This window comes from Theropithecus gelada, chromosome 1 (genome assembly GCF_003255815.1).
Source record: "Theropithecus gelada isolate Dixy chromosome 1, Tgel_1.0, whole genome shotgun sequence".
NCBI lineage: Eukaryota > Metazoa > Chordata > Mammalia > Primates > Cercopithecidae > Theropithecus > Theropithecus gelada.
Window position 1 is genome coordinate 221,732,025 of NC_037668.1, and position 26,709 is coordinate 221,758,733.

Below are 26,709 nucleotides of genomic sequence, written 5' to 3' on the forward strand. Positions count from 1 at the left end.
AAGCTGCACACCTATAACCAACTGATCTGACAAAGTCGACAATAACAAGCAATGGGGAAAGGATTTTCTATTCAATACAGACTTTGGGATAACTGGCTAGGCATATGCAGAGGATTGAAACTGGATTTCTTTATTTCACCATATACAAAAATCAACTCAAGATGGATTAAAGACTTAAATGTAAAACTTAAAGATAAAAAAACTCTGAAAGAATACCTAGGGAAATACCATTCTGGACATAGGCCTTGGCAAAAGTTTCATAATGAAGACTCCAAAAGCAATTGCAACAAAAATAAATATTGACCAGTGGGACCTAATTTAACTAAAGGTCATCTAACAGCAAAAGAAACTATAAACAGAATAAACAGACAAGGCAGAGAATGGGAAAAAATTTGCAAACCATGTGTCCGACAAAGGTTTAATATCCAGAATCTATAAGGAACTTAAACAAATCAACAAGCAAAAAAAAAAAAAAAAAAAAAGGAATTCCATTAAAAAAATAGGCAAAGGGCATGAACAGACACTTTTCAAAACAAGACAGACATGTGATCTACAAGCATACGGAAAAATGCTTATCACTAATTATTAGAGAAATGCAAATGAAAACCACAATGAGATACCATCTCACACCTGTCAGAATGGCTATTTATGATTAAAAAGTAAAAAAAAAATCAAAACAACAGATGCTTGGAAGGTTGCAGAGAAAAGGGAATGCTTATACACTGCTGGTGAAAATGTAAATTAGTTAAGCCACTGTGGAACAATTTGAAATTTCTCACAAAACTGAAAACAGCTACCATTCGACCAGCAATCCCATGACTGAGTACTTCCAATGGCAATAATCACTATTACCTTTGCACCAATCTCATACATATAAAGCATGGACTACTACACAACCATAAAAAAGAACAAAATCATGTCCCTTGCAGCTGCATGGATGCAGCTGGAGGCCATTATCCTTAGTGAACTAACACAGGAACAGAAAACCAAATACTGAATGTTCTCACTCATAAGTGGCAGCTGAACATTGAGTGCACATGGACACAAAGAAGGTAATAGTAAACACCGGGGCTTATTGGATGGTAGTAGGTGGGAGGAGGGTGAGGATCAAAAACTACCTATCAGGTACTATGCCCCAAAATACATAACAATGATGAATTATTCTAGCACAAACACACTTTACATATAAAGATTCACATAGAGAATAAATAATAGATGGAGATTTGTTATGCTGATACCACGAATTAGCTGCATACTTCACACAAGAAAAATGATTCAGGCTAATTATGGGCAGTTCATAATAATAAATGAGATGCATACTCAAAAATACATAACAAGTTTTAAATTACATGTAATGACAAAAATTGTCTTGTTATTGTCCCACAGGACCCTGAAGCTCTTTTCACCACTCTTTCAATCTTTTTCCTCATTATATTTACATTGTGTAATTCCTATTTGTTTATCTTTAAGTTTGCCGACTCTTCCACTTGTCATCTATATTTTGTTATTACGCTGAACTACAGTGAGGATTTTTTTATTATGATTATTTTGTCTGCCTTTTTTGGCTCTTACGTTTCTATTTAGTCCTTTTGTTTTTCTTTGCTGAGAATTCTCTTCACTGAATTATAGACTTAATGTTGTAGAAAGTACATTTAGACCTCCTGTATTTCTGGAACTGTATGCAAGTCCAGCTGATCACCACCTGGAAGCTAACTGCAAAAGAGGCGGGATGCAGTGACGGGAAATCAGTTTTATTTTTTAAATGCTAGGAGATGGGAGATGGGCTGCCTCAAGCCTCACAAAAAAACAAAACAAAACAAAACAAAACATCTCAAAGCTTTGAGCTGAGGGTAGGGCTTTAAAAAGGGAAACGTGGTGTGGGAGGTGTGCAGGGGTATGCAGAGTGCAGGGTCTGTGTGTCTTGTTGCGATGGTATCTTGTATTATTGTCCACCTAGAGTGCCAGCTGGCACCATCTCAAGTGTGGCTGGGCTGCAGAGTATCTATCTTGAGGTCATTTTAAGAGGGAGAGAATTTGCGGCTGGGTCTCCATGCCTGGCTTGTTTCAAAATTAGTCCCTAGAATCTTTCAACAAGCATACAATAAGATAAGTGTGCGTGGTGCAAGGGAGTGCCTGGTCAGAAAGAGAGGGAAGCTGTTTCCATTTCGGCTCCTCAGGCCCGTATATTCCTAGTTGGCAAATTCCAAACCAACTTTTACCTTTCAGTTGGAACTAGAACTTCCAAGCAAACATATTTTAGTGCCCTGGTCATTGTTTCTAGATGTCGTCTATACCTGCCCTCCAAGTGACCCCCCTGCTCTGTGCTACAGGAATACACCTGTGTGAATAGCATCAGGGGCTCCCTTCACACTGACTTCTGATCGAGTTTGGCTCATGCAGTGTAATGTACAGTGTACAGTGTCATGTGCTCTCCACACTTCCCACTTAAGTGGGAAGCACTTCAAGTACTTGTTCCTCCAGCTGCCAGGAGAATTAGTATCTGACAGCTCTCAGCTAAGTCCTTCTCAAGTCACTGTTCCCAGTTGAGGTAAACTGCCTCACCCAAGCTTATGCTCGCTTTCTGTGGGCAAGTCACATGTAAAAATTTCTTCTGTGGGAACACAAACACTGGGACGTTTGCCTACTACAAGACAACATGGAAGGGTAATCTCAGAGTTCATCCAAGGAGTAGCTGAGACCATAGTTGTGACTGCATCACAGTTCATTTTCTCCCTGTGCCCAATTTTGCTTCATTAAGGCCACAGGAATTGACACTAGGAACACTCCTCGGTCAGCTTCCTGGATGTCTAAATCTCCATCTCAGCCTTTTTTTCAGGAATTTCTAAGTGATATTTATTTCTCCTGCTCAGGCTTGCTGATCTGTGGATTCTTGACTATACCCTCTGGCAGGGTCACCTTTGAGGTGGCCTCCTCCACACAGCCCATCTGTAATCTGGAAGCTGGTCTATCCCCACATGCCATCAAGAGGAGAGTGGGCAGAAGGTCAAGGTCTTGCTGGTGTAGGGACTCAGCATAGCCTCTCTTTGGTTTTTGTAAACTGTGCCCACATAGTAGTTAATCTCAACTCAGCTACCCAGCATCACTGTCCTTTATGTTTTTCTGTGGCACTCTGGGCAGTACATACATCTTTTTCTCATCTGACTCACAGCTTGTCTGCCCTTAATTCTCTCACACACTACAGTCCTTCAGAGAGACTGATCTACTTAAGGCAAAAGGCCACTCCCTCCATCGGACAGTAGCCGCCCTGTGTTACTACACCATCATACTGATACCCCTGGGACCCAGAGACATTAGTGTTCAGAACATGGAAAGATAAAACTTTTATTGTAAGTCATAGGTAAACTTTCATTGAAAGTTTTATTTGTAACTTGATATACTAAATATCTATGACTTACTGCTTGCACTTAGCCAGGAATTTGGTTTTTTTCACAGGAAATAAGATAACCTGACTTTAACTGTAGACTGCATGTGATCAATAACATTCTAAATCAGAGTAGGATTGCCCACTTCAATAAGATCCAACATGCAAAGGCAGAGATGTCACTAAAATCTATAATGGGCTTGCCTTCTAAACAAAAACAATGGTAATTACAACTTCACTTGGAATAAGCAATTACAGTTTCTCATGTTTTGTGTAGGAGCAGCTTTCCCCATGATCTATTCCATGAGAAATTTTGTTTAAATATATATATTTTTTACAGTTTTGGAAGCTGAGATTTATATATACTAGTAGTGAAGCCCTAGTTCACAAAACTTGCAAAAGGTGGAGCCAGAATCCAAGGGTGCTTGACAGTAGAAAATATTAAGAAGAAATAACAATCACAAAAAGCAGCCCCAGATAAAATCAAATCACAAAGTGCCTGGCACAGTGAATACAATCTGTTGTTACTATTGTTGTTATCACTGATTTTATTACATAGATACACACATATAAAATATTAAAAAATACAATTATATCACAGAGATGCAAAAATACTGATACTTATAATGCAGCAGAGATTCTGTCAAGTTTAGTTCAATAAGGAAACTACCATGGATTCTACCACGGTTTCTTTTTATTTCAACTACTCTCTTTGACAACAGCTGATCTTTCAATATCACACCTGTTTAATCTTCCCATCATATTAAACTACAGACAATGCCAGAGCCACATTACCTCACCCCCTTAATGTATTTTTAAGCATCATCTTTTTCCATGAACATCTGTTTACATGTCATTTTTGATCCTAAAGAATTCTCTTCTTTCAATAAATGACAGCTTTCCAAAAGCATTTTGGAAGTATATTAAAATTATGGGTGTCTATAAAATGTCCCCCAAAATTAAACATCTTTGGCAACCAAAGTGGCAAGCTTATGCCTCTCTGGTTTATTAATCAGATTTAATTTAGGCCACACCCCTAAGAAGTAGACTGTAGACACTGATATAAGAGAAGCCAATACAGCCAGGCTGGAAGAGCTTTTCTCCACCCAAAGAGGCATTAAGACAATGCTGCTCAGACAGGATCCAGCCTTTTGGAAGCAGTCATCACTTTTATCTTCTGTAAGTAGACAATCTGTGATTCTGTAAATACTAATCACTTAATATTTAATAATTTTCCTGTAAAGTTTGAACTCCAGAGAAGTCACAGCTATACATCTTTATATATTTTACAAATAAAATTCTATTATCCATTCTACAACCTGAAGAATCAAAACCTGCTAGCTGACACAGTCATCAGGTTAAATTCTTGTAATAACCTGTGAATTTTGTCAAATTTATGATTTGGCTGTTTCCAATTTATTTTCTGACAGAACAAATTGATTAATCATTTCAGTATCTTGGGGAGGAGAGTTACAGTTTTACTATTAAGTTTTGGCAACAGGGATCAGAAAAGTACAGAATGGAATGTTAGAGGCATTGTTCTCAATGTTCTATGATTACTCAACAAGTTATTGATGAGAAAAAGGAAGGGATATATACATGCCTTCTACGAGCATTGCAAAAGAGATCCATGTGATTTAAAGTAAAGATGTCCACATTTTATCACCATTCTAAGTAAGAAACTATGGGGACAGAAGAAAATATAGCTCAAAATTCTTTAGCTTTCTAAGCTATAGTGAAGAAAGAAAAGGAAAAATATTTATTTTTCAGGGTAATACTTTATCATACTTCTTTCTACACTAGTCAGTCTTGAATTTTCAACCTTTTAAATGAAATTATAGACATTTTATTAGTAAGATTATTTAATTCTTCATTTTTCATTTAACTATACTTTGTTTCCATGGTCAATTTAAAAAAAAAATTATCCCAAATAATCATTTTTGTAGGTTCATAAACATTTTAATTAGTGGCAAATTATCTCAGCTTTGTAACATAAAAATAGAGACAGTAATTTTAATAAAGCAAATAATTTAATATTATCACATCATAGAAAAATACAGTTATCTACTAATTTTATTTAACACATTTAATTGATCATTTCATGAAATAATCTGAATGCTATGGCATGATGACCAGTTAGACCGGTAAAAACTGATAATTTTTATACACCTGGAAATAAAGAATTTTCATTCCACCTAAACATAAAGAATAGAAATATTATCTATTTTCACTGAAAAGGTACAAGCTAATGACATCAAATTTTACAAACTACTTAACCATAGTAGGAACTTCATAATAAGAAAATGTATTTCCTGAACTGAAAAGTCGTGCATGTTGTTGAGATTATTCTCTGAAAACATATGAACCAGTCTGGCATAATTTAAGCAGCTAATTAATTGAAATTGCTATATTTTTATGCTATATATGTTTACCTTACCAAAAACAACAACAGCAACAACAACTAACATCTTTTATCAAACATGCCACTACATTGATCCTTAAGCATACAGCTGAAGTGAGTGGGAGCAACATTAATGGCTATAACTGGGTAACGGAATAAACTGTTATATATACAGAGAATGAAATAGTATTCACCCTTAGGAAGGAAATTCTGACACATGGGATGAAACTTGAGGATATTATGATAAATGAAATAAGCCAGTCAGACACACACACACACACACACACACACACAATGTGGATGGATATTGTGGACGGTCATACAACAATATGATTATACTTGAAGACACTGTACTGACTGTGCACTTAAAAATAGTTAATATGATGGAAAAAAATAATTTAAGAAACTTGTCCAACACCCTACAGTTATGACATTACAGATTGATTTTTTAAAAGATATTTAAACTTGATCAATCTTCAACATTAAGGAAGGTTGAAAAAACAGAGAAATGGAAGATATCAAGTGAAAGAAATGAGTTAGGAGGCTTTGAAGTCTTTCAGCAAAGTGACACTGAGGACTATAATTAGAGATTTTGTATAGTACCTACGTGTAGAAAGTACATGTTATTGCATTTTCTAAGAAGTAAAAAGAAAAAAAATGTGCATGTTAGAGATACCAGGGTGTGAATATCACAAAGTTTTGTCAAATGTAGGATTTATTTGTCAAGAAGGAAATATGTGTATTTCCATGATATTTTAAACAACCAAATAAAACCCTCAGGTATTGTGCTGCCAGTAAAATTATGATGCTCAAGTAATGCACCCTGGTATCCACTGACCCAATTGCACTGCATTTCCCAGTCACGATTGGCATTTGAGTTTAGGGTGGATACAAAAAGTGGAGGCAAAGGGAATGCCCATGGAAGAGATGGGCTCCTTCTGCCATGTAACTTTACTGAATTAGACCATATCCTTGAGATTGAATCAGCATAGATATGCAGGTGTGGCCACATTTATTCAACAAGTTAGAAAACATCCTGCACCAGCAGATCTAAGAGGAAAATGCCTATAAAGATTTCATTTCTCTTGAGACTGAAGAAAAAACTAATTTATCTCTGTGATTGGATAAAGATTTTACTTTTCTTTTTCCTCCTTTACCTGGTAAAGGTTATGCTTGTGGACTGATGAGAAAAAGTCTCATTGCAACGAAGTACCTTGTACAGTTAATGAAAATGTGTATTTACCATTATACTCTTAAATTGCAAAGAAATAAAAAATATCCAAGAATGTCAGTACTGTTTTCAGTCTATCACCTATAAAGGAGGACTAAATGTGTTCGCAACTCCAAATTAAGTATGTTTTCATTTGCAGACTTAGTCTTTCCAGACCTAAGAACATAAGTCACCCTGTTTAGAAAGTTAAAAAAAGTCTTCTTGGATTAAGTCAGGGGAAACCACCTGATTTTGGTAGGTTTCAATGAGTTTTGGTATGTTATAGACCCACAACCTTCATAATCAAGGATGTAGTTTTATATAATGAAATATATTGACTTAATTCAGCTCCTAAAATATTGACTATGCATGATGTAACTCAAGCACAAATAAAATGACAAATTATGTGAATCATTTCATTCCCACTCACTTATGATGGTATCAGATAAAGCAAAATCATTCTGACAGGTCACTTGCAACTTATCCAGAACGTGGATTTGTTATATAAAATTAATCAATACTCAGCCTGAGAAGAATTTATAATTAATCCTTGGAAATGAGAAAAAGTTGAATTAATTTTATGCACAAATTAGAACAATTTGCAAGTGGCAAATGAAAGATTTGACATAGGTTTCATCGCTTTCACACAACTACTTTTCAAGAACTATATAACTCAAATGGAATACCATAAAGGATAAACACTGTCATCTTTTTCTCCATTTGCAGTGTCACTCTTATGTGAAATCATGGAAAATGGGAGCTCTACCTCTTATTTCATTCTCCTAGGCCTCTTTAACCACAGCACAGCCCACCAAGTCCTCTTCATGATGCTTCTGGCCATTGTTTTGACCTCCCTGTTTGGCAATGCCCTCATGATTCTCCTGATTCACCGGGACCGCCGGCTCCACACGCCCATGTACTTCCTCCTGAGCCAACTCTCCCTCATGGACATGATGCTGGTTTCCACCACTGTGCCCAAAATGGCGGCTGACTACCTGACCGGAAATAAGGCCATCTCCCGCGCCGGCTGCGGTGCGCAGATCTTCTTCCTCCCCACGCTGGGGGGCGGAGAGTGCTTCCTCTTAGCAGCCATGGCCTATGACCGCTGCGCGGCTGTCTGCCACCCACTCCGATATCCCATGCTCATGAGCTGGCAGCTGTGCCTGAGGATGACCATGTCGTGTTGGCTCCTGGGTGCAGCTGACGGGCTCCTGCAGGCTGCTGCTTCCCTGAGCTTCCCGTATTGCGGGGCGCACGAGCTCGATCATTTCTTCTGCGAGGCCCCCGTGCTGGTGCGTTTGGCTTGTGCTGACACTTCAGTCTTCGAAAACGCCATGTACATCTGCTGTGTGTTAATGCTCCTGGTGCCCTTGTCCCTCATCCTGTCCTCCTATGGTCTCATCCTCGCCGCTCTTCTCCACATGCGCTCTACAGAAGCCCGCAAGAAGGCCTTTGCCACCTGCTCTTCACATGTGGCTGTGGTGGGACTCTTTTATGGAGCTGCCATTTTTACCTACATGAGACCCAAATCTCATAGGTCCACGAACCACGATAAGGTTGTGTCAGCCTTCTATACTGTGTTCACCCCTTTGCTAAACCCCCTCATCTACAGTGTGAGGAACAGTGAGGTCAAGGGAGCCCTGACAAGGTGTATGGGTCGGTGTGTGGCCTTAAGTCATGAATAAGAGTGTATATATTTGCTCCAACATTCTAAACTGTGCAAAGTGTTTGTGTGGAATTTCCTAGAGATGAGGAATATACACTTTTATATCTACTTCTGTTGTGTGTGTCTCTCTCTGTCTCTCTGTGTGTTTGTGTGTGTGTGTGTATGTGTTGCTTTGAATTGCAGATAAATCTTCATTCCTTGGGTTCATTTACTCAGCTATCATTATCCAATCAAATTGTGAATTGTTAAAAATCGGTGAAATCACTAATTTTTAGTAAGATGGTTTTACATCATACCTCACAATAATATTTTGTTCAAAGAATGAATTCACCATTCAAACAGCTTTGAAGGTTAATTGTTGCCATTTGTTTAAAATTGAGGTGTAGCTTACACACAGCAGAATTCTCACATTTAAGGTGTTCCTTTTCAACTGATTTCCACAAATATCTACCCTGGTAATTACGCATTATCAAGAGATACCATTTTCACCACCTCAGAAAGGTCCTGCAGGCCCTTTTCCAGTGATACCCCAGGCCTAAGATACACCCAGTGCTCTAATTTTTATCTCTGTTTATTAGTTTGGGCTATTCTAAAATTTCATATCAAAGGAAACCAGTAGTATTGTCTTGAATCTTGTTTCCTTCTTTCAGCTGAATATATTTCTAAAATCCCTCCACATTTTTACCTCATTGATATGTTGCTCTTCTTTTACTGCTAAGTAGTATTTCGTTTTTGGAAAATTTCATCATTTGTTTATCCATTATTTTGCTGATGGGCATCTGGGCTATTATAAGTTTGAAGCTCTTACGATTGAAATGTCTGTTAATCTCCTATTTGTAATAATATGTTTTTATTTTTCTTGGTAGGTGTCTGATGAACTCTAGTAAACTGTTTTCAAAGTGATTGTTTACTCTTATACTGCCACTGACAATGCACACAAGTTCCAGTTGCTCCAAATATTGATGTTTTCTTCATTTTAGCAATTCTTCTGAGTGTAGTAGGAACTGAGTTTGCTTATAATTTGCATTTTCCTGATGACTAATAATGGTGAGGCCTCTTGCATTAGCTTATTTTCTATTGCCTAGTGATATAAACTGTCTATTTCAGTTTTTGGGAAAAAAAATCTGTATATGCTTCCAAAGCAAAAACAACTTGGTTATTAATTAATAGGCAATCTATGGCATTCATAGGACTACTTGGAATTTTGGAAATAAAATCATATATTGGGTTATTTGTTATTATATTTCCTGACACGTGTTATCATTCAATGCCTCAAGCTTTGCTATTTTATTAAACCAGGTATTTAGTACATCTCTTCCACCTCCTGCATTCTGCTTAAAGCTATAAATCTGTTTGTTTTAATTATGAATTGTAACAGAACATTCCACTTCACTGGAGGAATGATGCCACTAAAAACACACAGATTTTATTAATTTTACATATACAGGGACTTCTTCACAAGAGCATGGAGTCTGAAGAAGTGGCCAAAGAGAGACAATTTTATATTTCCCGAGAAGAAATGACAGGACAAAGGGGATCGGCTAACAGCAATACATTTCTAAGTGAGTCATTAGGAGGTATATGTAGGGGAGTAAAACTTGTAGAAGGATTACTTAGGTAAGTGTATTCATTCTGATCCATTGCAGTGCAGATCCCAGTGTCTGGTGTGAGGGCTATTTTCTCAGCTGGTACATGGAGGGTGTACCTGCCGAGGGATCTCTATGGCTTCGCGCATGTAGGAAGAGAATGATCGGCTGGCCCTTTCTGAAACAACCGCTGCTCCTATGTTTTTAACTCAAAGTAATCAGTATTCCAATTTGCTATTTGGGGGATGGCATGTCTTTCACTCCTTTACTGGTAAATGATTATATAGATACAGTAACTTTCAGGCAAGAAATTTGGCTTGTTAAAGAGACTGCTGAGTTTACAAAGGAAACAACAATAAACATACATTTATTTCTATATCAATTTATTTATAAATATATACTCATGTGATCTCCAAAAACAAAAAATTAAATCCAAAAATCAACTGTAATACAATAGTTTCACATATTTAGAGTTTTTTTTTTTTTTAACTTTGCTTTTTTTTAGTCTGAATCTTTTCTTTCACAACTTTTCCTTTTCTTGAAATAAGGAGCAGAGGAATGTAGAGCAGACGCTCTCAGGGAGCAGGAGCCAGAGAGATCCAGGTTGGCAGGTCCCTGCAGTACTGTGGAAGTGGTGGCCCCTGGGGATTGTGGAAGAAAGGCTGGTTGAGGCATTTACCCCAGGCCTGCAGGTTGTGCTTTAGGGTATCTAAAGCCAATTTATTACCCTTTAAACCTGGTTTATTTCTATAAACACAGGTATAATTTGATCATAGAGTAATTTCATCAAATAGTCAACTTCCATATCCTTTCAGACACATTAAGTGAATTGTTTTAACCCTCGCCTAGATGAAGTAGAGTATAACTTCTTATATAATAACTATAATAATAGTAATAAACAGAAATACCTCTTGTTCATTTAGTACTTACTTTGCAAATGTATTTTGCTTAATATTTCACCTTCATTTTATTATTTTAGTTATAACCATAACCTTCCAGAATCGGCTCAGTGTTAATTCTCATTTTTTTAAAAACAATGGAGACAAGCTTATTGGGGTAAAATTCATTGTTTACCTTTATATAGACCTGAATCCAGTTGTCTCCCTTTAAAAAGCTTGCACTCAGGAAAGAGCTAGTTGTCACAGTGTTTCAGTGAGCACTGCCCCCATCCCACTCATATACACATGCACACTCATTTGAAATCGCCATCATTTCTTCCACTAGAGTTCAAGATGTTGTCAAATGGTTTTCCTCCTTTCACACAAGCTATTGCGGCAGATTCTCCTCGCTTTTCTCAGGCATCCCCTAGGGACATGGCTCCTAATGGTGCCCTATGAAAGGGTGGCTGTTTTCTCTCCCAGAAGCCACACACTACAGGACTTCCTGTTGGGAAGGTGTCTTTCATCCTTTTCCTTGCTCCTTTCAAACCACATATCCCCCTTCTCCCTGCAAACTGTCAGCTAATCAGAAAGAAATCACTGAACTGAGTATCACCCAATGCCTCTGAGTCACTCTCAAGGAGGTGACATTGAAACAAACATCTGAGTAGCACGAACAGCAGCTGGACACCATGAGGAAGGAAGGGGTATTGAGCCCAGTGTGCTAAATGTGAAAGGCCCTGCCTGGAATGTCCTGTGAGCAGCGGAACTTGGTAAGGTCAAATGTGGTGGGAGATGAGGACCCCAGGAGGACTTCAGGGTCAGGTCATGTAGGAAGGCACAGGAGATGTTCAGGGTGCTCTAGGGTCCACCTGCAGTCAGCCCTCATCAGGAAGGGGCAGACAGTCCACATAAACGTAAGCAGCTAAACTGTAGATTAAACGTGACGTTCTGACAGAACAGGCTCTGAGGGGGAGAGAGTCATCCCCTTGAAGAGAACAAGGAAGTCTCCGTGGAGGGAAGATTTACATGCAAAATTTTAGGAAAACTGAAGAAATTGAAGCCTTTAGAAGTGCTGGGGAAGAGTGTTTATGTGCAAGAAAGAACCCAACTTATGAAAAAGATGCAAGACAGCTCAATTTCTGTAAATATAAATACTTCAGTTTCACCAGAAATGTGAACTAAACTCAGGCAAATTTTATGATTTTTTTTTTTTAATTTTAAAAAGTGTGACCCAGGAGAATGTCTGCAGGCTCAAAACTGTGGTCCCAGAAAGAAGAATCTAGTATTAGGACTGAAATGTATTTATATGGGGAGAAATCTGAGGCAGGGAATTAACTTAGTTGTCATTATAATATTACAATATTTGTGTTTCTATCATATAAAAGCAGGTGCTAAATATTTTGAGTAAAACATATTGGAATTATAGATTGAAGATTCCCTCAATATAAAATCTAATAGATGTGTTAAGGGTAGCAAACGATTATCACAGACCACTGTGCTAGTTTTTCTATTCCCAGATCAACTCACTTGCCTTCTTCACTAACCCTTTCTCATTAATATATTTCTGCTGTATATTCTGATCACGAAATGACTAACATTCTAACATAATATCCATATGTACATAATGCACTAAAGTGAATTAGTACTTTAAGGTACGCCTATAGTAGGCTTGATTTTTACAAATTATTCAATAAAGCAAACGTAATAGTTTCATTTTATTTAGATAAATGATACACCATTGAAATTATTTGAAATGACTTAATAGAAATATAAACTTATTATCTTTAACACAGAATTTTAGTTTTGATTCAAATATAAAAAGTTAGAAACACAGTGGTACTTATTACATTACTTTTACTATTAAAATTGAAAGGTTATATAAATGTAACAAGTAACATCATAGTTGACTAAATTGTTGCACATCCAGTTGAAATTTAATACGTTAACAAACAATAATCCAAAGATCTTTAATTGACAGGAGTGGTAAAGAGTTTGTCTGCTGTCAGTGGAGAAATCATGTTGGCTAACTTTTTATATACCCCTCGTTTTGGCCTCTGAAAAGATTGTTTGTCCACTGTGTCCTTTTAAAATTGACATTGCCTTTGGCATTGAATTTTCTTTCCCTCAGCATAATCCTATCGCTTTTTTAATCTGCAAATGAAAGTGGAGATTGTACATTGATGCATACAATTTGTGGCCAAATTCCTGCTACTGCAATCTCAACAGTCTAGGGAGTTACTTACAGTTCCACAACACGCACATTCAGAGTGGTACCAAACAGACTTAGGTTTCCTTTGACAGTACTGCTGTTTCTAAAAATATATTTTGTGTCTATTCATTTCCATTTGAAACCAATATCCATCAAAATCTACTGCTAAGATAGAGTTTTTAATCTCTTGATTATTCCCAATATTAGTTAAATGCCGCTGCATTGAGAATAGTTTCAACAATAGACTTCAGTGGGAGCAAACGTAACTTGCTTCTTTGTGACACGCAAGGTACCTAATGTCTTCTGCAGCGTTCTCAAGGGAAAGTGCTTGATGAGGTTTGAGCCATGGAGTCTTTTCCTTGTCAGGCTGACACTCGCCATCTAGTGCTTGCAGCTGCCTTCATTTCAATTCAACCCCAGTTAATGTTTTTAGTCCTGCAAGGCTTCTAAGTATGAGACTTGGGTGATATCTATTTCATGTTTTAGGCAGATGAATCTTTGACCCGCAATGCTTATTGTTTTATCTCTGCTAACTCTAGCATGGTTCATCTCACACTTGCTGGGTTTTGCTATGCATTCTATAGTAGAACATGTAACAGAGTTAACAAATAACTTGCTAACTACCACACAAAATACATTTCCCTAGTTTCTGGAAATCACCTCAGTTTTTGCCTTTAATTACCTCCACTATAATGAGAAAATAGTTTTCTTTTTTCTAATGCCATCATAAGGTTATTAAGTGCATAATAAGAGAGAATTCAGTTTTGTCGTCAGTAATAGAGACTTGGTAAGTAGGGACTTAAACATAAAACACGAATTTAAAAAATTAATTGACACATAATACTTGCACATGTTTATGGAGTACAGAGTGATATTTGGATACATACAAAGTGTAATCATCACATCAGGGTAATTAGCATATTAATCACCTCAAACATTTGTGTGTGTATGTGTGTGTGTGCATGCATGTGTGCTGGGTACGTTGAAAATCCTCTCTTGCAGCTATTTGAAAACATACAAAAAATTGTCATTAACGATAATCATCCTAGAGTGCTATAGAACACTGGAACTTATTCCTCCAACATAGTTATAATTTTGTCCTCATTGAGCAACTTCTCTCTCTCCTCCTTAGCTCCCCATGTTTCCCAGCCTCTAGTAACCACTATCCTACTATCTACTTCTATAAGATCCGATTTTTTACCTTCTGTATGTGAATGAGAACATGCAGTATTTATCCTCCTGTGGTCTGGTTTATGTCACTCAATATAATGTTCTCCAGGCTCATCCTGTTGCCACAAATGACAAAATTTCATTCTTTTTATGACCGGATAGTATTCCATTGTGTATATATAACACATTTTCTTTATCTGTTCATTGGTTGATGAACATGTAGTTTGATTCCATGTCTTGGATATTGTGAATAGTGCGGCACTAAACATGGATGTGCAGATGTCTCTTCAATAGGCTAAATTCCTTTCCTTTGTATATGTACCCAGGAGTGGAATTCCTGGATTATATGATAGATCTATATTTTTAGGAACCTTCATACTGTTCTTTATAATAGCTATACTAATTTACATTCCCATCAACGCTGTGTAAGACTTCTCTTTCTCTACATCCTCACCAGCATTTGTTATTTTTTGTCTTTTTTGATTTGTCATTGTTTTGATTTGCATTTCCCTTATGATTAGTGATGTTGAATATTTTTTCAAGTACTTGGCTATTTTTATGTCTTCTTTTGAGAACTATGTATTTAGATCATTTACCCATTTTTAATTGGATTATGGGTTTTTTTGCTATTGATTTGAGTTCCTTGCATATACTATATATTAATCTTTTGTCAGATGAATAGTTTGCAAATATTATCTTCCATTTTGCAGGTTGTGTTTTCACCCTGTTGAATGTTGCCTTTGCTGTGCAGAAGATTTTTAGTTTAATATAGCCGTACTTGTCTGTTTTGTTTTGTTGCCTGTGCTTTTGAGGTCATACATAAAATATTTCCTGAGACCAATGTTGAAGCACTTCCCTCAAAGCAAGAATCATTTTTAATTTGTTTATAAGAAGCAAGTGTTTATTTTGGCTAATCAGGGCAGGTTTTGTGATTGGTCATCAACAGGAATTGCCTGGTAGAGCACTATCTTCGGCTCCTTAATACCTTGGATTTTGTCCCTATGAAACAGAGGAACATTTCAGGAACATACATCATCATATCCATATGCTAAAGAATCAGGATGAAGGAAGCAAGAAGGGTCTGTATCTTCAGTCCCCACCACTCATGTGTTGTAGTTGTCCAGGATTTAATCAGTTGGCCAGACTCTACTGGCTTCAAGAAGTGACGAGTAGTGTGTGATTATATGTGGATGGTGCTGAGCTCATACAGGTTCTGTTCATTTGAAAGAGAAGGATAGAATGTGTGCTTTACAGCCACCGTGACCACACATGGAACCCAGTTGATGAGAAGGAATAACCCCTGAGAGGCATTTACAAAAGCAGAACATGTAGGCGATAGTGACACAATTATGGAAGGGGGTAGAGATAAAGAGAGTTCCAGAATGGCTGTGTGATTTCTGGCTTGGGCAGTTGTGCATGGTAGTTTTTACTTGAGCACTTTAGTGCATGATGTGATGTATTTGATGTCACCGTGAGACGCTAATTATAGGATTCCCTCAAACTGGGTCGCAGTAACAAGGAGAAGACATGTGGTCACTCACTCTGTAATGATTGTATGGAGTTGAAAAAATAGAAGGGAAAAATGATGAATGAAAACATCAAATGGCTGGTATAAAATGAAATTGTAAGCAGCTCAGGTTATTTGATTTCAAAGTCTCAGTTTGCTGTGTATCACACAATTTCATGTGTGCGTGTGGGTGAGGAAGCCAACCTAAACATTCTCATTCAATGTGGTGAGCTGCTTTCTCCCTAGCTGAATGAACCAAATTTCTGGACAGTGAGTACAAAATATACTTCTGATCAATTCCATTATGTTATACCTTGCTTTACAGAATTTGATTCTATCATATCCTGAATCTCTCTTCTTTCATACCTTCCCTTTCTGCTGCTCTTTTCCTCCCCCTTACTTTCTCATTGTCTCCCACTCCCTGGTATATAACCACTTACATGTGAATTTAAGAAACAACAACAAAAAGAATACTAATATAGTATTAATAGTAGTAACGATATTAATCATTCTGAATACTGATTGTGTGCCAGGCCTCTGTTTTCGCTCTTCACTCTGTGTGTGTGTGTGTGTGTCTGTGTGTGTGTGTGTGTGTGTGTTTGTGGTGGGAGGTATTTAATGATTCTCATCTAATATTCAAAATAACTTTATCAGGCAGGTGCTGTCATGATCTTCATTTAATAGAATTTCATTTCAGATATAATTTAATGAATATTTCAGATATAATTTCGTATCTGGTGTTTCATGTAAGACAGAAAAAATATTTTCAGGTTATTGTATTTGCATTAAATTTTCTTGTTTATCTCTTTTCAAAGCATTAGGATATGGATATTATTGCTATTTTCTTAATAAAATATTTGAATCAATAGCATACTAACTCCTGGGCTAGGTGACATCCATTATATTTCTACTATATCCATATCTGCTCTAGATAAAGTAATAGTTAAATTTCATCCATATTTAGGTTAATTTAGTATTTGACTTTTGCTTCTCCTATGAAACTCCACTGTAGTTCAGTGAATTACCAGTGACCATTTTTTTGTTAGTCAGTCACTGACTCATTAAGTCTGATACTTGAAGCATTTATGATTAGGCTTATCAGAATAGATTTGGTGAATTTTGTCTTGTGCCTGTCCTGCAGTCAAACATTTAATGTAAAGAATGTAGAAGTAAATAAATAACTGCCTAACATTTGAATGTAAAGTCATATCAATATTAGTGAAATAATGACTTCTAGAAATATCAAAATTTGAAGAAACTTGTTGTATGCCTTATCAGTATAGTTAGACATATGGTAGATAAATGAAAAGTATTTTTAGTTGAACTAAGTCTAAATTAATGACTAGGTAGTGTGTTTGAAAAATCTTCATAAATATAAAGTGCTCAGAAGAATTTGAGTGTAGTGAGTCAATGAGTGAAGAGTAAGAGTACAAAAGGAGACTGGGGTATGATGGTGTCTACATCTAGAAAGTAAGTTCCAAGCAGGGGTAAATTCAACAGAACATTTGCACAGCAATCAGATAGGAATAGTTTGATTCACTAATGGGAATAAACATATGGGCTCTGAGGTAGTTCCATTGACAAACAATTTGGCTACACATACCAACTTTTTGGAATAATTGGCTAAATAATTTAAGGAGCCTAAATTATTGTTCCTAAATGAAGACATTTTTAGATATGGTAAGGTCTCTCACACGCATACCCACACCCACACACACCCACACGCAGACATTTAATCACATACAGTTGTCATTTGAAAGAAGTATGATGTATCTGGAAAAAAAAAGTCTATTCTTTTGTTTGTATTAAACTTAGTATGAAATTATTTACATGATTTATGCTGGTGTCATTCTATATTTCTTTCTCCATAATCATGACCTGTGTTTCCTCAAATCAAATTGACTCTCTTATGCTCAGTTTATGTGAAGTATAATGTCCACTGGTTAAATTTTAGCCTGGACTGACTGACTGCTCCTTCCAAATGATAAAACTTTAAGTATATATAAAGATGTGAACAGACTTTTGGAAAGCATAAGAATTTCCTAAAAACTACAGATCCAAAAAACTGAAAAAGTTAAAACAGAATCCTGAGGAGAGCATGTTCTCTGATTAATCTCCAAGCTTATAGAAAAGAGATGGATGTAGGGTGTATGTTATGTTTTTCTCTAACATTTAACATTACTAACAAAGTATACTTGGAGCTAGATGGGTGAGAAATGAATGTTACTTTGGGAAAGAGCTGCATGTATGGGGAACAAGCTACAGGATAGGTGACACATGTTTTCTCCACTTTCAAACACGGAATTGAGAAGCTCACTACTAGAGCATTTCTCTTTGCATACAGTGGCAGATTTCATCCAAAATTGAAATACTCCTGGATAACATAGAAGATATGCTTTCATTAATCATTCCATCATCATGGGAGTATATTTCAGATCGCTGATTGGTTAGGCCAAGAAACATTAAAAAAAAGTTGCAGAAATAGCAGGTGCCTCATGGTAGTGAACGTAAGGTGCTGGAAGTAAGATGATGAGGAAGATAAGAAATAAATTGTGGATTGCTTCCAATTTCTGAAGAAAAAATACAGGTATTATTGTGTTTATAATATGAACTCTAAAACATGTAAAAGCCAGTATGAAATACAGAGATGGATAATTTATGCATAGTTAAAAATATTTTAACATCAAAAATCACTTAAAAAATTAAATCTTTCTTGTAAAAAGGAATTCATTAGACCTAAAATGGGCCAGGAAGTTGGCTAAGAACTGATGATTCAGTAGGACATGGGATTTCGGAAACAAAGTAAATCATTTATTGAAAAGTACAACGGGAAGAATTATGTAACTCCAGGGAGTGACGAAAAGTTAACAACCTTAGATACGGGTGTGTTGGTTGTGAGTTGTCAGCAGTATTTTTTCATTTTGTAAATTTATGTATGATTGGCTCAGGCAAGGGACCACTGCCCTTAAGTTTGAATCTATGTGTGTCATTAAATTTTACAAGCCATGGGTCAAAACAGTAAAAACAGGCAGGACTGGCTGGGTATGGTGGCTCATGCCTGTAATCCCAGCACTTTGGGAGGCTGAGTCGGGCAGATCACTTGAAGTCAGCAGTTTGAGACCAGCCTGACCAACAAGGGGAAACCCCATCTCTAGTAAAATACAAAACTTAGCTGGGCATGGTAGTGGCACCTGTAGTCCTAGCTACTCGGAGGTTGAGGCTCGAGAATTGCTTGAACCCCAGAGACTGAGGTTGCAGTGAGCCGAGATCGGGCCACTCACTCCAGTCTAGGCAATAGGGCAAGACTCTGTCTCAAAAACAAAACAAAACAAAAAAACAGGCAGGACTAATTACACAAACATCTGTAAACCTCACTGAGGTGCTTATCTTTTCTAACTCTGAAAGTCATAGCACACCATTATTGTAATTCAAGGGAATTAAAATAGGATTAAGGGATCTGTTATTTATGAAGAATCTGAATATTCACAAAAATTAAAATAAAAATCATTTATATATTGTCAGCGACATACTTTTGCATTTATTTTACAAAAGGGAAAATCTAAGCTCATTTTATTCAAACTTAAGTAGTTGTTAATAAGGTGGAAAATAATTTTTCAATGTTTGTTGTTTGTTTTCATGATTATAAAATTTATTGAAAGACAGAAACCTGGACTAATGTATTTACAAATTTTATAATTTACAAATTAATATGTACATGCGTATTTGTATGTATTTATTTATATTGAGAGAAATTTTACACATACAGGAGGTGCACAAATAACTGTAACCATTTAAATAATGACTATCAAAATATAAATAAATAATACCAACACCTACTATTCCCCACATAGAGGATTAATATATTATACTTCAATTTCTACAAGTTAACATAACAGGTAAATGTAAAAATATATCCTTAAAGACACGTGGTTGATGTTGACTAAATGATACTTCTATTTTTTACATTTAAAATATCGTGTTTCAAATTACAAACATATTGGGTTTTGTTACAACATTTTATTACTTATTACTTTGGGAAGTCTTAGAATTATACATTTTATTTTCTATAAGTTTAATCTAAATAATAAATGCATTAGAGAATATTAAGTTCCGTGGTTCATTTGTTTCATTCAAATATTCAACAAACATTGTTAAGCAACTGCTATGCACTAGGTTCTGTTCCAGGCAGTTGGCTATACCAGTGAACAGAACAAGGATCTCTCGTTGTGAAGGGAAAATTCTGGCAGAGAATGAAAATAAACAGTAAATATAACCAGTGTGCTTACTATTTAATGTACGAGAAGGTGAAAAGTGATATGCAAACATGTGAAAATGGAGCAGAGTAAAGAGGACCAGGAAATTAGGGTTCAACTGGGAGCCTTACAAATTTTTAAAGGGTGTGCAAGTGTAGGCTTCCTTGAGAAGGTGACATTTGAGAAAAGGGTAGACTCAAGTAAATTATATGTAATTAATTAAGATTATGAGACTCAACGTGGAGCCAAGAGCCCACTCAGTATACTAAATATCATCAGTTGGTTTGAACAAATAAAAACGCCCAACTTGTAAAACATGCCCACTCCAAAAGCTTCCTAAGAGTTCCTCGATGATTACAAAACATGCATCACTCACTCTCATTTTATTATGCAGGCATATTATTCTGAGATTAAGATTTACACTTTTTTTCTTTCTCTATTTATTATTTATTTATTATTTCTTTTTAGGTTAAAAAACAAAGCAAATTCACGATGGGCCATCAGAATGACACTTTCAGCAGCGATTTCATACTTTTGGGAGTGTTCTCTTCTTCCCCAACAAGTCTGGTTTTCTTCTCATTTATATTTGTCATTTTCATTATGAGTGTAACAGAAAATACACTCATGATCCTCCTCATTCGCAGTGACTCACGACTCCACACTCCAATGTATTTTCTGCTCAGCCATCTCTCCTTTATGGATATCTTTCATGTTTCCAACATCATTCCCAAAATGGTCACTGACTTCCTGTCAGGCAGCAGAACTATTTCACTTGCAGGTTGTGGGTTCCAGGTGTTTCTGTCCCTCACCCTCCTGGGTGGTGAGTGCCTTCTCCTGGCTGCAATGTCCTATGATCGCTATGTGGCCATCTGTCACCCACTGCGCTATCCGACTCTAATGAAGGAGTATGCCAGCACTCTCATGGCTGGAGGCTCCTGGCTTATTGGGGTTTTCAACTCCACAGTCCACACAGCTTACGCACTGCAGTTTCCCTTCTGTGGCTCTAGGGCAATCGATCACTTTTTCTGTGAAGTCCCTGCCATGTTGAAGTTGTCCTGTGCAGACACAACAAACTATGAACGAGGGGTTTATGTAAGTGCTGTGTTATTCCTGGTGATCCCTGCCTTCTTGATCTCTGCTTCTTATGGCCAAATTATTCTTACTGTCCTCCAGATGAAATCGTCAGAGGCAAGAAAAAAGTCATTTTCCACTTGTTCCTTCCACATGATTGTGGTCATGATGTACTATGGGCCATTTATTTTTACATATATGAGACCTAAATCATACCACACTCCAGGCCAGGATAAGTTCCTGGCAATATTCTATACGATCCTCACACCCACACTCAACCCATTAATCTACAGCTTTAGGAATAAAGATGTTCTGGCGGCGATGAAAAATATGCTCAAAACGAAGTTTCTGCATAAAAAATGAATAGGAAATTCCTGAACGTGCATTCTATTTCTACATTAAATACCTGAAGAGTACTCGTAATAGGTTTTCTAGAAAGAAATCAAAGCTTCTATCTTGCCACATGTGGATAGAAGTGAATATTTCAGAAACTTTGTTAATAATAAATAATAACCTGTGTTTGTGTTGTAAACATTTACCACTAGAAATGTATTGTTCCTTCTGTGGTACCATTTATAGTCATGCAACAGTTACAGGAAGTAAAAGTTACCCAAGGAGTAGTCCTATTCCCTAACACTAAAATTGTAAGACTTTGTAAGAATATCCTTAAAAATAAAATCACACATTTATTGTATAAGAAAAGACAAATCCATATAATGTTTATTTTTACAAAACTTTGTAAAATTATTTTGCTAACAATCATTTATCAAAAATTCACAAATTCCATATGAAATCTCCATTACTGTTTGCCTGGTTTGTCAACACCTTTGTTTAGTAAAATTATATATATATATTTATATTATATATATCATATATAATATGTATATGGACGCACACACACATATATATGTACACACAAATATACAGATATAAGTTGTGTTAAAATTGAATTATTCATCCTATGCTAGAAGGAACTATACATTAGAGTATCATAAAATTTTCTTATTTCATTTTTACATATAGGATTGTATTCTAGAAACTCTTCTAGCAATTTGTCCTAAAATTTATTTCAAAGAAGAGAATAAATATTTCTATTGAGAATTCATTTAATTATTTATTTCTTCTTTTTACAAACAGTAAGACATACTTCATCAGTTTAAAACATATGAACAGCTTGTGTCAAATCTGCCTTCTGGCAGCTGGGCACCACCTCGGCTCCCCTGCAGGCTCCCGCCTTCCTTCACATTGCGCTGCTCACTGGGTGGTTCTGGTCCCGGGACCTAGTGGTAGGGGCTGGAGAAAGGGGACTGGGCAGCCCAGTTCCACTCTCCTCATGCGGTGTCCTGTGCCTGTCATCTGCTTGGGTTGTGGTTGGGAAGGACAACGACTGAGGGTGACCAGCAAAGAAGGGCTGCAGAAGAGTCTCAGCCAGTTTGATGTGCTGGGCAGGGTCCAATTTTACCACCCTCCTCATCAGGTCAAACAGCTACACGTACTTCAGAGAGTCCTGGAGCATGTCACTCTTCAGACGTTTGCAGTTCTTCTCATATGGGCCGTCCGAGCTGTTCTCATCCCAAACTAGGCCCTCTTTGTAGAAATATTTCTGCTTCTCGGTACAGGAGATCACGCGTAATGGGCTGGGCCCTAGGGTCTTCATCATCACCGGGTGCTCTTGGTTTTCATAGGTCTGGAAGAGTGTGAAACCTGGTAGTACTTAAAGAGAATGCAGCCCATGGCCCGGACATGGTAGGCGCGTGTCCAGCCCAGATCAAGGATCAGTTCAGGCAGGCGACAGTGACGGTCGTCACCATGGCGGTGTGATGCTCACGGTCAGCGATGGCGTTGCGGATGTCAGCCACTCGGACGCTGGTGGTCCTCGCTGACTTCTCATTGCTCCTGTGCTCTCTGTGGAAGGTGTGTAATTCAGAATCCACACGCAGGATGTTCTTGGTTTACGGGTGTGTGGGTCAGCCGGTTCTCATGCAGAAATCTAAGGGTGTGCAGAGCTGGTGGGCCACGTGCCAGACATGTGGGAGGGGAATGGCTGGAAGTTATTCTTCGGGAACTCAAGGGTGTGCCTGCCCAGGAGCTTAAAGTGCTGTACACGGACGGTGGAGGGTGAACCAGTCACACCCCAAGACACACAGGAGCTGGTTCTCCTAGTCCGTCTCGTTTACTTTTTTCGAGGGCGTTGATTTTTGGCGGTGCCGTCTCCCGGTAGTTGCCCACATTGCAGATGACCCTCAGGCAACCGGAGACGTCCATCTGGCAGGGTCCAAGCACTCACGCCCTTGCCACGGGCGCCTTGGCCCAGGTTCCCGCTGTCTTTATTGCTCTTGGAGCCAATCACCGACCCGGCCACCAGGTGGCGCCTCTTTATCATCTTCCGCACCTGCGCCCCTCACTCGCGGGGGCTCCTGGAGGACGCGTTGCTGCAGGACCCGCTGCGGCCACCAGGTGGAGCCTCTTTATCATCTTCCGCACCTGCGCCCTGGGCTCACTCGCGGGGCTGCTGGACGACGCGCTGCTCTAAGACCCGCCGCGGCGTCTTTGGCAGTGGTGGGCGTGCTTGTGGGTCCAGGATGGCCTCTCTCCCGTGACCGCGGACCACGATGAGAGCGTGAAGACCCTCTTGACAGGAAGGGCTCTGCTCTACACACTGGTGTCTCCTGAGGAAGGGCAGCTGGGCACGCCTTCCGGACCGAGGTATCAGGCGAGAGGGCCCCTTGGGGACGGGGATGGTCTCCCTTCTTGCTCCCGACTGTCAGGCCTCCTCCTCTCCCACCAGCAGCTCAGGGATGGGCCTGGCTCAGGGGCCTCCTTTCCACCAGCAGTTCACGGATGGGGCTGGTTCAGGGTACTCTTCTCCGATCAGCAGCTCAGGGATGGGGCTTGGTCAGGGACCTCCTCCTCCCCCATGAGCAGTTCAGGGGTGGGGCTGGCTCCGAGGCCTCCTCTCCCAGGCTCGGCTGCTGCTCAGCCCCGCTCCCGGCTCTGAGCGCCTCTCCCCTAAATAATGTTATTCAGAGTAAAAACTAGAAAAACACATTTTAATGAAGTAAATGTTCAGGTTAACTTTATTGTAGGATGTTAACTAAATGTTTTATACTAGAGAAATATTATTAAATATTTAACATAAAATATGAAGATATATATGAAACTTTAATGAAAAATCATTATTTTGCCTTTCACAATTGGAAATTTTAAAACAATAGTAGTAAATGTTAACAATGTTTTAGGGAGTTGGGCATCATAACGTATTGTCGGCGTACCTGAAATATGATACAAACATTTTAAAAAGAACATTGCGGCAGTATATGTTAAGGACCTTAAATAAACTATCAAGTTACCTTCTAATAATAAAACTATTTAATGTTGATGATTTAGACATAAAATAAGCAATTATTATATATTAATAACATTTTTTCCCTGGCAATTGAGATTTTTTTTGCTTGATTCCAGACCTGTAACAGTCTCCTGTCCCTGGTGTGCTAGGGAAAAATTACTAGCATAATGATATATAAAAATGTATTGCTAAAAGAAGTTCAAAATTGACTGGAAGTGCTAATGTTAATATTAGATGCATCATGTGCTGTATATTTTTTAAAACCTGCTTTTGCAACTCATAGTAATACCTAATGTGGACCCAAGAACAGCATGAAATCAGAGACAGTAAAAATCGCACTACCAAGATATTATTGCAAGCAAGAGAAAGTCATTCTGCAGAAAAGATCTGAGGACGATATAGGAATTTAGAAGTCAGAATTCAGAGATTTTTGAATTGACAGATTAAAATTCAAAAATACTCTGTGATAGGGCTAAAAAACATATTTTTTCGTATTGGGGATATAGCAACATAGAAAGTCCTACATTGAGGGTAGTAGAAGACTGTATATAAATAAACATGCCCACATACACACACACACGTGCACACACACACACACATATATATTTCTTAATAAACAGTGTAAAGAGCATGGTTCAATCAGCATGGGATTGTAAAGCATACTTGGATGAAATTGGAAGTGGAAAGTTAGGTATTTTAAGCGTCAACCACAAATCTAAAGTACTGCACATAGAAATAATTAGTACACTAAAAGGTATAGTATATCACAATCTAAAGACATGCATTTGTAGTGGTGAGTGTACCGATACCTGGGTATCAGTGGAGATACGGGTAGTCTCCTGAACATCCCGTTGTAGGTCACTGGTAGCTGGATGTGTCCTTTAAACTTCTGTGGAAATTGATTTGAGAAGAAACACAACTTCTGTTGAGGAGTTCTTATGCTATAAGTAAAGTAAGCAAGACATTAATTAGACAAAATAAGGTAAAACTTTATATTCACTTAGAGAGTTTAAGAGGCCATTAGCCATTAGTCTGTATAGTGCCTAAGTAAATCCATTCTACTCAATAAGTTGCTACCTGGCTTAGTAAGTTAACAAGTTGAAACTTATTTTAGGTAAAAAATATATATTCTTATATCTACATCAGATTTTCTTGTGTAGACACATTACAGGATGAATGAGGAGTTAATGTAAGCAACATCATATTTTTGATCATTCTTTCTCCATGATTTGTGTTGCTTCTGTCCAAATTCCATGAGCTGTCCTCCAGATGACATTATGAGAGGCGTGGAAAAGGTCATTTTCCACTTGTTCCATCCACATGATTGCAGTTGTAACGTACTGGGACTCAATTCATTTTCACATATGTATATGAGACTTAAATCATACCACATTTCAGGCCAGGTTATGTTTCTATAAGTATCCTATGCCTGCCTTGCCTTGCACCTACACTCAATCCTATCATCTACAGCGTTAGCACTGACAATGTTCTGGTGTCAATGAAAAATGTCCTCGAGAGTAACTTTCTACTTAAAAAAATGAATAGGAAAATTCCTTTCACTTGTATGTTCTCTCTGTTTCCACATTCAATGTCTATAGAATGTTATTAGTGTCTCTGGAAAGAAAACCGAACCTTCTGCCTTTCCAAGTGTTGAAAGATGTGGCTATTTTCAAAACCCCAACAATAATAAAGTTATTACATATGCTTGTTTTTTCAAAGGATGTCTAAAAATGTATTGTTCCTTTTGTGGAAGCCAGTTTCAATCACCCAACACACTATAGGAAGAAAAAGATAATCCAAAGCTTCCACCTCCTTCCCACTAAAATTGTAAGAATATATAAGAATTACATTTAAAATACAATTAACCCATTATATTAAAAACATGTACTAATATAATGTCTGTATTTTTATAAACTTCCTAAAATTATATTTCAAGCCTTATAATAAATTTCTTTTAAAAAATCCACAACGCCACTTGAAATTACCATTATTCATTGAATGTTTTGTTTTGACACTTTGGTTTTCTC

General features: G+C 37.6%; 2 protein-coding genes across 2 annotated transcripts; both read left to right on the top strand.

Annotated features, from left to right (window-relative positions):
• Positions 1-6,980: 6,980 nt before the first annotated feature.
• Positions 6,981-8,678, top strand: LOC112612205 (olfactory receptor 2T8). The gene is made up of 2 exons (XM_025366415.1): positions 6,981-7,248; positions 7,720-8,678. The coding sequence occupies exon 2, from the start codon at positions 7,740-7,742 to the stop codon at positions 8,676-8,678; it is 939 nt and encodes a 312-aa protein (XP_025222200.1). The 5' UTR covers positions 6,981-7,248; positions 7,720-7,739.
• Positions 8,679-20,757: 12,079 nt separating this feature from the next.
• On the top strand, positions 20,758-21,732 carry LOC112614293 (olfactory receptor 2AJ1). The gene has a single exon (XM_025370715.1). The coding sequence runs from the start codon at positions 20,758-20,760 to the stop codon at positions 21,697-21,699; it is 942 nt and encodes a 313-aa protein (XP_025226500.1). The 3' UTR covers positions 21,700-21,732.
• Positions 21,733-26,709: the final 4,977 nt, after the last annotated feature.

Excerpts from the sequence above, each read along its gene's own strand:
- LOC112612205 (XM_025366415.1), top strand. The coding sequence starts at position 7,740 with ATGGAAAATGGGAGCTCTACCTCTTATTTCATTCTCCTAGGCCTCTTT.
- LOC112614293 (XM_025370715.1), top strand. The coding sequence starts at position 20,758 with ATGGGCCATCAGAATGACACTTTCAGCAGCGATTTCATACTTTTGGGA.